The sequence below is a fragment of the Pygocentrus nattereri genome, chromosome 22 (genome assembly GCF_015220715.1).
Source record: "Pygocentrus nattereri isolate fPygNat1 chromosome 22, fPygNat1.pri, whole genome shotgun sequence".
In the NCBI taxonomy this organism is placed as follows: domain Eukaryota; kingdom Metazoa; phylum Chordata; class Actinopteri; order Characiformes; family Serrasalmidae; genus Pygocentrus; species Pygocentrus nattereri.
Window position 1 is genome coordinate 28,425,205 of NC_051232.1, and position 13,714 is coordinate 28,438,918.

At 38.9% G+C, this 13,714-nt stretch overlaps 1 protein-coding gene across 1 annotated transcript in view; it reads right to left on the reverse strand.

Moving 5' to 3' along the window:
- Positions 1–375: 375 nt before the first annotated feature.
- The window catches only part of si:dkey-37g12.1 (atrial natriuretic peptide receptor 1), a 34,664-nt gene continuing 21,325 nt past the window's right edge, over positions 376–13,714 (reverse strand). The window contains exons 20-27 of the mRNA XM_017709474.2: positions 12,561–12,735; positions 7,230–7,373; positions 5,774–5,897; positions 4,214–4,282; positions 3,167–3,341; positions 1,402–1,500; positions 1,036–1,127; positions 376–904 (exon numbers count right to left, since the gene is read on the reverse strand). Coding sequence (XP_017564963.2) covers positions 857–904; positions 1,036–1,127; positions 1,402–1,500; positions 3,167–3,341; positions 4,214–4,282; positions 5,774–5,897; positions 7,230–7,373; positions 12,561–12,735 — 926 coding nt within the window. The 3' untranslated portion in view covers positions 376–856. The remainder of the gene's footprint in view (positions 905–1,035; positions 1,128–1,401; positions 1,501–3,166; positions 3,342–4,213; positions 4,283–5,773; positions 5,898–7,229; positions 7,374–12,560; positions 12,736–13,714) is intronic.

A 13,714-nucleotide genomic window follows, 5' to 3' on the forward strand; every position in this document is an offset into this window, starting at 1 on the left:
GTTATTTGATTGTGTTGTTTGTTTGAAGTACTTTGGATTTCTATGCATTTCATTATGTCTGACTTCTCTCTGTGTTGGCCATCTGACTTTACCGTTATGCCCTGATTTTGGATTTGCCCACAATAAAAGTTGCTTATCTCAGCATATGTGTCCACCTCCTCGCTCCCCAGCATTACAGTATGGAGGGCCATGTAGCCCTATCACTTTGCCCCGCCCCTCTATCTTAACAAAAATCAGGACACCCTACCTCTAGGTGGGAACACACAAAACAGAGAGGTAAGAGCTAAGTTGCATGGGCAAGTCTTCAATAAATGAGGTCTAATCACCATACTGTGCCCTATGAGGAGATAAAGATTTGTAAGAAAGAAAGACTGCTTGGAATACACATCCACTTTATAAATAGTGCACCATAGTGAAATGAAAGGTTTCCTTTGAAATGCATTTTGAAACAAATATGATGGCGTTTTTTGTGCACATAACAGGTCCTGCCCTCAATTACATTAAATCTTCTCGTTCCTTCCCAGAAAGAAAATAAAAAATAAAAGGAAGAATTCACTGTTGTTACTATGTATTAGATTGTGAGTAGGGATTTGACACATGGTGGATGAAATTATAACTCAGCCAATGAAGAACAGATCTAAAATGTCATTTGCAAAGACATACGTCGCATCATTATTGTGGAGAAATGGCATCGATTTAGTGTGAAATTTGCTCAGTGAACCGTAAAAATTGCATGCAAGCTAAGAACAACAGAAAATAATGAAAAACAAGTGTCATTAAAAATAAATTACATTCTCATATAAAAACCACATTTGGATCACACAGAAAATGTAATGATGAGGGAAAGACAGCACAGTTAGCGTTCCTCTCCCAGAAGCCAGTATGTCCTCACCAAACCCTTTCCCTGAGAAAATGAAAATGCAGAGGAAAACAGATAAATGCACAAGTCAATGATGTTCTGAATTGAATTATGTTAAAAAGATGAGGATTTGAATGAAGCGTATGCATTTGAATAGTGAAGCTTGTGCGCTGTACCTTGATGTGGACGTCTCCTCTGAGTTCAAACTGGAACGTCTTGAAGGTGTCCAGCAGTGATTTAGTGGAACTGCTCACATGGATCTTCAAAGCTGGGAAAGAAGAACGACCTCAGTTTTCATCATCAAAACCTTTCCTCCTAAATGTTTTTCTAAAGGTTGACAAAGCCAACAGAAGGTTTGTTTGTAAAGCAGATAACTGCAGATGAGACAAGTCTAAGTGCATGGCCAACTTCAATGTGTCACTTCCTACTCCAGTTTGTCATACACTGAGCTGGAATCAGCGTGACTTGTCACTGTGTTTATGGTGTTAGGGTTCATGTCCTCAGCACACTCTTGTCATAACATTCTCTAGATTTCATCTTACGTAAACCATATGACTCCATTCTCGAGGCAGTGTTGACAGTGTCTCCAAATAAACAGTAGCGGGGCATTTTCAGACCCACAACACCAGCCACACACGGCCCTGAAACACATTCAGCATGAAGTTCATATTTCAAATATGATGCAGTAGTGTTGTACTATATGTCAACTTACATTTCAGTGGGGACAGTAAGTAAAACTAACATTAATTTGGTGCTGTGTTTAGAAATGAAAAAAAAAGTTGTGCTAAAAAATATAATTTGCTTGATTTTCATGGATTCCTGTACATGGTTCATCTACAAACACTCAAATTGCTAGTAGATTACCTTATGAAACCTGATTAACAACAATACTGAAATTAGGATTAGGATCAGGCTCAAGGTTTAGAGTGATTTTTAGCGTTACAGTTAGGGGAAAGTTCAAGCTACATTATGTAAGTTTTAGGAATTTGGAGACCTCTCTGGTGAAAATTTGTAACTACACTTGATGGGCAGAAGACCACGCTATAATTTAGGTTGTGCTTCAGACCCCTTACCCGAGCGGATGAATCTAAAGATTGTGAGCGTGTTGAACTAGTATTCAAAGAGAACTGAAAAAGGCAAAGCATGTATCTTCTGAGGATGTGAGTGAATTATCTACCATATGATCATATCTTAATCATTAATTCAATGATGTTGCCTGTTTCTGTTTTTTAGGTCTCAATTGAGCTTTGGCAACCAAGGTACAGCAACATGCCATCTTAGCCTCCAAGCCCAGACGAAATCATACATCCCATTAAAAATCAGTAGCCACCACATTATACCAATAATGCTTTTCAGTGCCTTTGAAAGGACCACTTAGGTCTTTTGAAGGTCTAAAGTGGTCTGCGAATGATGTTCATTAGTAGAAAGTTAAAAATACAATGATATACAAGTTAATTCAATTAACTTGTCACTGTACCACTGTAACCACCACTGTAAATGAATGGTGACAGCAAGTAAAACTAACAATAATTTGGCAGTGTGTTTAAAAATGACAAAAAAATTGTGGTAAAAATATAATTTATATAAAAAATCAAGAGTAAGAGTAAGTTGCTCTATAATGGTGAATTTTACATCATAACCCTATTTACCTCTTATCAGAAATTTAGCAGGATGTTGAAACTCCCTTTTAAGGCTGTAACTTTAGCATTGGCTAGAAAGTAGTTGCTAATTTAGCACAATCAGTTGCAGTAACCTTGAAGTCAATGAGAATGGGAAATCATAACATGCTTTCCTTTTGTACTGTGATGTAAAACATGATTGAATTAAATGACAATGACATAATTAAAAATCAGAAGATGTTTTACAAGCAGGCAAAGGTCACTACATTTTAATGGAAGATTATTGCAAAACATTTTCCTTTTAAATGATATATGATAAATTGTGATTAAATTGATCCGGGACAAAAGGTCAGTTTTGATTTCAGGTAGCCATTACACGATATTGATAAATTAAATCAACATAATATTAGGCCAGCCACACTGGAGAGGTTTTGTTTTCTAACTGTTTTTTCTTGGTATTATATAAAAGGATTAATAATGCATACTTCTAAATGTTATTGATGTTGACTTAAAAACTCTGTGTTCAACGATTATGTCTGAAAATACCTGACTAGTTGTGGCAGACCCCTACAAATTTTGAAAGTGAGATAATCAATAAAACTAACTAAATTACAGGTAATTAAAGACAATATGAATAAATAGTTTGCCTGACAAATTACGAGACTGAAAAAATGGTGTGGACTCTAACCTGAATGGATCCCAATGCGGACTTTCAGTCGCTGCAGAGGAACATGTGAGCTGTGGAAATGTTTCATGCCTCGGACTATGGCTAAAGACATCCTGGCCACCTCCCTGGCATGCTCGTCTCCATTTCTTATGGGAAGACCTGACACCACCATGTAAGCATCTCCAATAGTCTCAACCTGATGAGGGAAAAGGAAGAAAACTAAAGAATCTCAGCCATCATACAGCCCCTGCCACATGCTGACAACCTATTTCAACCAGAATCAATCCAAATGTCTTTTTGGCTGTCCCAACTTTTTGTCAAATATGTATTTTATTCTTATTAAATAACTGTGGTCTTCAACTGTCTTAGTACTTCTGTATTTACAAACAGAACAGATGTCTTGGATCCACTTATGTGTCAATGTACAGTACCAGCCTTTGTTTATTTAATTTCCGATCACAACAGCTAGTGAGTATACATTTTCATTTTCAGCACATATTTCTGAGGAAATTAGATTTAAGATAAGCAACTTGCATAAGGAAGGGGACATTTGGAAACTAAGTGAAAAAAACAGGAGTTTTTAAAACAGAAGTTTTAAAGCATACGGACAAAACGACTCCTAACAACAGTGCAAGAGCTGGTAGACCATCAAAACACCATTCCCATCAGATAAATAGCACTTAGAGAGAGAAAAAATCAAGTTGCACTCTTGCTTCAGATCTGAAAAATACATGTTTCTGTCCAGACCTCAACATCACTAAATGCATTTGGGATTTCTGGGATTGTGAGAGGTATAACTTGGTGTGGAAAAACATCCCTGCAAATTTCTTTGAAAAACTGAAAGTTGATACTGTATTTAGCTGTTGAGTTTTTTGTGTCTTTTTTTGTTTTCTGCTTTTTGTAAAGATGCTGAAAAATGAAAACTTTGTACTTAATGGCAATTTTTGCCTTTTCCTACACATTACTACACATACATCTATCTACAACATTAAAGAATGCAATACTCTGCAATGTCTGTCATTCCCTTAACTCACTTATGATGCTTGTGAAGTTTTGTGTTACACCAACCTTATAAACATCATGGTTGTCGATGATGTTGTCGAAGTACGTGTACAAGTCGTTGAGCACGTTCACAACCTTACAAAAGAAACAAATCATTTCAACTTTAAACTTTTGTTAACACAGTGTTCCTGCACGCTCAGACAAAGGTAGCCTGCGGGCTATACAAAAGAGGTGACAATGGTTTTCCACTGAACAGCAGCTGTGATGTCCCAGCAATGCTCTAAAATAAGCCAGTGTGAATTTGCTATTTTCACTTTAAGACTGTGGCATGCTGGTGAGTTGATGCTATGCTAACAGATGCCTGGTGTTTGTTGTGGATTCTGCAGCTCTAATGCCATTAGGAATGAGTGACAATCACCCACTAACATCTGACACACTCTTGAGATCCCTTCCATACGGTAGCTCATATCAGCACTTTAAATGAGTGTCTATTTCAGTGTTTCCCAACGATGGTCCTGGAGGACCCCGGCCCTGTATATGTTAGCGTCTCTTTGCTTTAACACATCTATTTACCTTCGTGAAGGGCCTGACAATAAGTCAATGAGTTGAATCAGGGGTTTTGGGAGCCTGAAGGCAATAAAATGTGTAATGATATGAGGCTCCATTACTGGCATTGGAAAACATTTGTCTATTCCCTTTCCTTTGACTCTACCTGCAGTAAGATTGTTAGTTTAAAGAGGCCATATTACGGAAAGCTGATTTTTTCCCAATTCTTCTTTGGAACAGAGTCTGATTGACAATTAACATAGTTAAAGTTTCATTCAACATTTCCCTTTTGTGCAAGAAATCTAAGCAGTAATACAATAATTTATTAGTCATAGTTGAGATGTCACAACCACAAAAATCTTTGCATATGTCCACCCACTAACATTGAAGTGGAGTGTTAAGTGATACTTTTTTAATCCCACCTCCACATTTAACCCATCCATGAAGTGAAACACCACATACACACTAGTGAATACACACACACACACACACACACACACACACACACTCTGAGCACACTTGCCCAGAGTGGTGGGCAGCCCTATCCACGGCACCCAGGGAGCAATTTGGGGGTAGGTGTCTTGCTCAAGGAAACCTCAGTCATGGACTGTCGGTGCTGGGGATCGATCCGGCAACCTTCCAGTCACAGGGCCAGTTCCCTAACCTCCAGCCCACGACTGCCCCTGCAGTTATACCTGCAGACAGTCTATAGAGGAGTTATTAGAAAAACTAATAATTAATAAAAACTGATTAAACACTGTGCTGTTCCTGGCTGTCGGGAAGCAAATCATGGCCTTCCAAAGGATCCATGTGTCAGTGGCATTTCCCTTCTGACAGTGGTTGTCACGCCTACTGGCCGTTCCTCCATCCAGAGATCAGCTTCTCCGGAGTATTGAGAGGCTGACTCCTCCCAACACACACACCTGCCTACAATCCACTAATCAGCACCCTTTAAACCCGGACTCTCACTCTGCCTCCTTGTGAGGTATTGCCACTCTCTGTGTCTATTTTGAGCTACCTTCACTGTGTTTTGGTCATTCCTGTCCATAATATGAGTGTTTCTCTCAGTGTTATAATCACCTGCATTGGTGTGCGGGAGGCTGACATTGCAGTGAATCCCTCAATGTCGCTGAAATAAATGGTGACGCAATCGTAGGTCTCCGCGCGGACTGTCTTTCCAGCTATGAGCTGTGCAGCTACTGATCTATAAATACAGAGAAAAGCCGAGAAGGATTTTAAAAGGCAGGCTTAAAAGTGGACGGCCCTTTGATGGCTTGTCACGCAAAAGTGGAGTCAGGACAGGTGCAAGATCAGGCAACTTAACAACTCGCTACTTTAAATATATACAGTTTGCCCCTTATATCAGGTCAACTACTATATACAGTGGTATGCCAAAGTTTAAACACCTACAAATTATATTCTGTTGGTTCTCTTAGTGAAATTACATCCTCTACTGAGAACAGACTTAAATGAGGCATTTTTCTGCAAATTTAGTGTACAATTTATATGCATTTCCAAACTAACATATTTTAAAATGTACCCTAATATGTTAACTTCAGCAAATACACACTGACTGTGCATTAAAATGTGCAGAAGTGGGTTCTCTGTAGGGCAAGTCTTAATTTATTTTCACTTAGAAAATCAACAAAACGTTGAATTTGACCAGAGACACACAAACGTTTGTATACGACTAGAGGTACAATGTGTAACTATAAAATTACAGCCTGTGGTCCATCTTTCTTGGCAGAATTTGTTACCAACCCCCTGTTTTCTCCACACATCAATGGTCAGGACCCTCAAAGGACCACCACAGAACAGGTCTTATTTGGGTGGTGGATCATTCACCACCAGATACTGAATGGTGGAAGGTGAGTGTGTGTGTGTGTGTGTGTGTGTGTGTGTGTGTGTGTGTGTGTGTGTGTGTGTGTGTGTGTGCATGTGTGTGTGTGTGTGTGTGTGTGTGTGTGTGTGTGTGTGTGTGCACGCACAGTGGGTCCAACAGCAGCATTGCTGGAATTAAACAACCCAGTATTGTTTACATTAAGCATGCAACATACCTTAAGCATAAGTTTAATTGTTCAGTATCAGGAAAAAAGCAGAAAACAAATATTTAACAGAAACAACTAAACATATTTTTTCTATAAATTTCCTTTATTTCCTTTATTACAGCTTTCACTCTTTTGCCTTCAGTTTTTCAAAGAAATTTTCAGGGATATCTTCTACTTCTACCAGTCCAGACCTCAAGTGATGTTAACTTAAGTTAGTTATAGTACCCTTAACAGATGAATATACGACAGCACTGTGTAAACAGTAACAATGATAACATTATAAATGCCATTAAATATTTGAGGTAAGCTGTTTGAGCGTGAGAGAGAGAGAGAGAGAGATAGAGAGAGAGAGGGAGAGACCTGAAATAAACCCTACAGTGCTGATAGGAGATGCATCTCATCAGCATACTTTACTGAGATGGAGTGTGTGTGTGTGTGTGTGTGTGTGTGTGAGTACACATGTCACAGGCAGGATGTGGGGATGTTACCGTGGCAACATCTGTGTGAGGAGACCCTCAGCCTTCTTCTTCTCCTCCTGCAGCTGCGCTGTTCTCTCGCTCACCACCTCCTCCAGATTACACGCATACTGCTCCAGACGAGACAACAAGTCATCCAGGATGTTCTCACTGCCTCTGAAACACACATACACACAGAACTTCAAGGTGAGTTTGAAAACACTCAAAAACACATCCACAACTCCATAGAAACATCATGACTGTTCCACATGACAGGTCCATAGGTAGCACTGGTATGTACATTTACTGAATTTTCTCTCTTTTGTTTTTTCTGTTAAATACAGTTCTGTTGACAGAGAACAGCTATTTGTTAATATTCCTGGTGTATTTAGCTTCATCACGTCATATTCATTAATAATCTTCCTTAATTGGACAGTTTTATTATCCAACTTATTGTTAACAACAGCCATTGAAACATCAGCAGGGTGCTGATGAATTCTGACAATACAGCAAGGAGATAAAATAGGTGGGCTTTGGCATCATCCCCCCAAGGCAGCAGGTATACTAAGCAAGGTATCTGCTTAGTCTTTAACATGTCAACATGTAATTAATGAGAGTTACTGGTGACCAAAAGATAATTTTAGATATTTCACATATTTAGGGGAAAAAAAGCATTACAATGATTTTTTATTGATTTATCTGCCATGATGCCCAATCCCATTTCTTGTTTTTACACCTTGTATGTATGTACGTGTGTGTGTGTTCAACAACCTCACTGCTGGTCTTTAGGTAAATTTAGAGCAACATATGCCTTCAAAGAGGGGGGGGGGTATGATAATTATGTACAATCACTCTCCTCTAATTCTTCAGTGATATAAAGCCAAGGTTGGCTCCCGTTCCACCTTAAATGGAGCAGCTGTTACATTGTGTCACTTCAGGTATTGGTACTGCTGGAGTTTTTAAGGTGGAATCCTTGTTGAGGATCACCATGCCCCATGAAAATAAGTTATAAGGGTTAGTGGTTGAAATGTTCCCCTATGAAATAAAGGGGACCCTCAAATAAAGAAGAGCATTACTTCATTAACAGGCTACTAGCAGTGTTTTGTGGGTGACTCTGCCAGTCTGTGGAGACAGTAGGAGGACAATACGAGTTCAGCAACCTCACTGCTGGGCTTTAGTTATATTTAGAGCAACATAGCCTTCAAAGAGGGGGGTATGATATTTATGCATAATCACTCTCCTCTAATTCTTCAGTGATATAAAGCCGAAGTCGGTTGTTCACCAGCTTCCTGTTCGAATTTTCCTGTTGCACCTTAAATGGAGCAGCAGTGGCATTGTGGCACTTCAGGTATTGGTACTGCCTGAGTTTTTAAGGTGGAATAGGAAATTTAGCTTGCGAACTACTGAGACATTAGCACGCTATTGTCAATTTTTTATGCTTGTTATGAAGAAAAAGACCGTTATAAATTGAAATGACATTAAACTAAGATAATAAAGTGGTTACGGCTATTTTTTAACAGAAATTTGTGGGTTTCTTTAGTTGCTTTAGCAGCTTTACTTTTTCTTTTTTTTCTCATAACACTCTGGAGTGTGCCTCTGAAAAAGCTGTTTGGAGGGCCATGTAGCCCTAATACTTTGCCCTACCCCTCCATCTCAACAAAAATCAGGACACTCTACCCCTAGGCATACACGCAAAGTGGAAGGGGATGAGGAGTGAAATGGGACTTGGCCTTAATCATGACTTTTGAAACATGAGGCATCCTGGATGTTAATTTTATTATAACTTCACAGTTGATGTTATTACGACATCTCTGTTTACTGTTGGCTCCGAACACTGATTCCAAACTTTGGAGCGCCAGTGTAGCTACGGATAAGTGACATTAACATTATTGCAAGACAGAGCTATGCTGTATGAAATGAAGGAGAATGATTTCATTCATAGGACATGACTGGAATAAGTGCTATTTTTAGAGCATGTGTCTATTTTTTTACCAATGAAGTGCACAGAACATAGCTCATTCTTTAGCTCATATGAAACAGAGGGACTGGTCTGTGATTGATCAGAGATTGGTTTAAGCAAAACAAGGTTAAAGATTAATAAAATAATCTGTTATGCGACTTCAGTGCATCTCTCTCTTGCTCTCTCTCTCTCGCTCTCTCTTTTGCTCTCCCTTGCTCTCTCTCGCTCTCATTCTCTCAGTAGGATGAATGTTCACAGTTATGCTGGGTGACAGTATGTGTTCTCCGGGGACGGTGCGTGTTTTTTGCTGCATGTCGGCGGTCCCTGGAGGAAGCCCATCACAGTGTGTGTTTGTGTGGCTGATTAAAGCGCCATCATCTCTAAGTGTTATTAATGATAGTCTGCGTCCCACCCTGCTCCTTTATATTAACACTGAGCCCCCCCCCAACACTTACACAGCCTTACAAGTAAAAACAGAACCAGAGAGAGACTGATAGAGAGAGAGAGAGAGAGAGAGAGAGAGTGTAATCAGAGTTCTATCAGTGAGTTATGTCAGAGAGAGCATGTGTGCATGAGAGAAAAGCTGAGCTGCTGACGTTTCAGCTCTGTAAAAGTCAAAACTCTCACTGAGAGCCTGTAATCAAACCCACATTAACACTGTCTGCTCTCAGGGAATCTCAGAAGAGCTTTTTAGCACTGAGCTTCTATAGGACTGTCCCACTGAGAGGTCAACAGCAGAAAGGTTCACACCACAGGAGCCCCTTTATTATGTAGGACGCAGATCAGAGCGGCTGTGTGCCTCGACATGAAGTGGCTCGCTTTTGGAAATTCATTAAAGTTTCCTGCCCAAAAATTTGTGGAAACAAAAGTTTGAGGCCTTAAAAACACCTATAAAAAGTAGGTTCTAAAAAACCTGCAGTGGAACATGAAACAGCAGCAGTTTACCAAAACATTGGATATATTTTGTAACACTTAGCTTGTTCATCAAAGTACTTTTTAAAGGTTTGAGTGCTGAAATCACAACAAGAGGGTAAAATTTGTGGGCTTTGGCTTGATTGCCATAATAGCACTATTACCAGTTTATGATTTACTTTTGTCCGTATATATTTATTTATAGTTTATAAATCCTGAAAGCAAAGTAGCAGCAACAGAAAAAAATACAAAATGACATCATTTACAAAAATTACAGGGAAGAACACTACGCATTTGAATAAATATGTTAATATTTACATGTGATATATCTTATATACACAATACTGTGCAAAAGTCTTAGACATTTAAGAAAATTATATGTAAGTCTATCTGAGCAGTAAGCATTTCAGTAAGCATAGATGAAGGCCAGGGCCTGCCTCTCTGAATGTGTTTAGATATTACTGCCCATCAAAAGTTTGTCTGTATGAAATAATTAAAAGTACTGCAATAAAAGTACAGTAATAAATCGCTACTCTCGGGAACAAATCCTCGTGTCTCCAAAATGCTAACTTTACAGGAGGAGGAAAAAATCAATTTGACTTTTAATACAAGTCAATGGAAGCGTTTTTTCCCAAGTAATTTTGAGTAATTTATTTTGGTCCATTCATCATGAAATTTATTTGACCCAAACTTTTGATGGGCAGTAATATCAAAACACATTCATAGAGACACATTCATAATTGGCACCCTTGGGAATTGGAAGCAATTAAACTGTGACAACAGAGAGAAAAAACAAATTAAACACTCTGAATAAAAAAATGAATAAAAAAACAAAGGAAAGTTTTAGTTTATTCATCTGATGGTGATTGTGCACTACAGTAAATGTACCAGTGCAAAAATAAAAGAAAGTATAGAATTTTCTTAAACCATTAAATGGTGTTTTGCCCATAAAGGTCAGACATGCATGAGCAGAGATGTTCACAAGCCTAGTTGCGCGAGTTTGTGTCAAATATCAAGTCCCTGTGGTGAAAAGAATTTTAATCTGTACAAGATTAAAATTCTCATACAAGAGTGCTTCATTATAGAAAACCCTTCAAGCTGAAGTACTGAAATGAAGTGTTACATGCAGTAAATGAATCTGTAGTTTAAACAGGACATACGCCCGTTAGCTAGCACATTAGCTAATCCAGCTGAAGGATTAGTAGGTTTTACTATGATCTGTAACTGTCACGCTTCGGGAGAACTCTTTGACTAAAACAGACTCCATTTCCCAGAATCCTCTGGGAGATCATATGACAAAGCAACTTCCCTCTGACTTGGAATCTAAAATGAACTCCACTTCCCATGATGCACTGGACAGTCACATGACTTCTGACGTTCTCTCACAAACCTATCAGAGATCACAGTCTCCTGAGTTCTAAGTGTCTTCACCTGTGCTTGATTATATTGTTTATGAGAGCAGCTTAGTATATAAGCCTGGGCTTTAGTCTGCTATCTGGTGAACTTATTCTGGTTGTATTAGTCTGTTTATTGACCTGTGCTTTGCTCATTTCACTCTGTCCCTCACTTGTCCTCACTTGTCCCTTTTGTACTGTTGCCGTTGATTCTTGCTCTGTGTTTCTGGAATGTTTTTGCCTGCCTTTCGACCACGTCTTCTGCCTAGCCCTGTTGTTTTGGTCGCCTGGTTTGATGATGACCATTTTCATTGACAATCACTCTCTGCTTTCTGGTTTTGACCAATGCTTTTGTTTTGACTATGTTTTTGCCTTGTGATAATAATACTACCTTTGTTACTTTCATCTGCAAGTGTCTAAACTCTGCTGACTGGTTAACTTACTAAACTAGCTAACAGGACTAGTTAACAACGTCAGCTACAGCTAATGCACATGCAATATAAACTGCTGACCAGTCATTTTAAGTTGTCAATGTAGTATGATCCCGATTCCCCCCCCACAAGTAATTTTTGACAGTCTGTTTATAATGTAATTTCAACGCAATGCAGGATAACTGGGGTTTTCACATTATGTAAAAAATTTAATTAATATTAAATTTTAAAAAAAGGTAAGGTTTTTGTGTGACAGCACTACACTTGTGCAATACATAGCGCTTCAGTTCTGTCCTCCACAATGAGGTTTTTCCTGAAGCCACTGCAAGCTTTGGGAGAATAGTATTGCAGTAAGGACTGTGCATGATTGTAGTAAAACAATGTCAAACACATAAGGTTGGACAGGTTGTTTACGTTGTTTACAAGACTGGCTGTCCTAATTTAGTCATTTTTGTTCATGCTTTTTCTAGAGTCGTCTGTCTTGATTGTAAATTGAATCACAATACGCAACTTGAGTGTGTCTTGCATCCAAGTCCCCATCACTGGTGCATTTAATACATAAACAGAAATCGTATTTGGACATTATCATAATGCCATAATGCTACTGAAAATGCTGAAAAGTCAGTAATTAAGTAGTACTCAATGTGTGTAGTGAAAGTGTACTGACCCGCTGGGACACATTTTCTTCACTGCAGTTCTGAGGGAGGAGAAATCGGGCCGCTCTGTCGCTTTTTCTCTCCAACAGCTCACCAACAGAGCCTCCACACCCTCTTCACACTCGGCAGCGTCCACATACGGCCTCAAAGGGTTACTGCCTCCAGCTTTCACCAGCTCAATGATCTCTGACAGAGAGAGAGAGACAGAGAGGAAGAAAAATAAACAGAGGGCTGAGAGAGTGTGCATGAATTTAATTCACAGGGGGAAAAAAACAAAAATGTGGCCTGTGTAAAAGCTATGGTACATTTTATATAATATTTAATTTTTTTTAATGCAAAACTCAGCAAATAAATAGAAATTTAGATAAAAATTTACTATCTATACAGAAGTGTACTGTGTGTCACCCATGCCATGTGCACTAATGTACCCCATACTATCATGAATTCTGGCTTTTGAACTGTGAACTGATAACAAGCTGAGTGGTCTTTAACCTGGAGGACACAGTGTCCATGATTTCCAAAAACAATTTCAAATGTTACAGCATACTTTTTCACTTCCCCTCAGTCCATTTTAAATGAGCACGGGCCTAGAGAAGGCGGAGGTGTTTCTGGATCCTGTTTATATCTGGTTTCTTCTTTGTGTTTTAGAGATTTAACTTCCATTTGTGGATGCAGTGATGAACTGTTTTCACAGGCAGTGGTTTTCAGAGGTGTTTCTGAGCCCATGCAATGATTTCCGCTACAGAATCATATCTGTTTTTCATACAGTGCCACCCGAGGGCCCAAAGATCATGGCCAGCAAATACTGTTTTTTGGCCTTGTCCCTTACATACAGAGATTTCTCCAGATTCTCTGAATCTTTTAATGTTATTATGTACAGTAGATGATGAAAAGCAGAAGTTCTTTGCTATTTTACGTAGAGAAATTGTTGCACTATTTGCTCTTTCACAGAGTGGTGAAGCCCTCATTGCCTTTACTTCTGAAAGACTCAGCCTATTGGAGATGTTCTTTTTATACCCAATCATGTTAATAACCAGTTGCCAATCAACCACCAGGTGTTTTTTTTTTTTTTTACCATTACAGGACTTTACTAGCCTTTTGTTACCCCCCGCCCAACTTTTTGGAATGTGTCATTGGCATTAAATTCAAAATGGGCAAATATTTT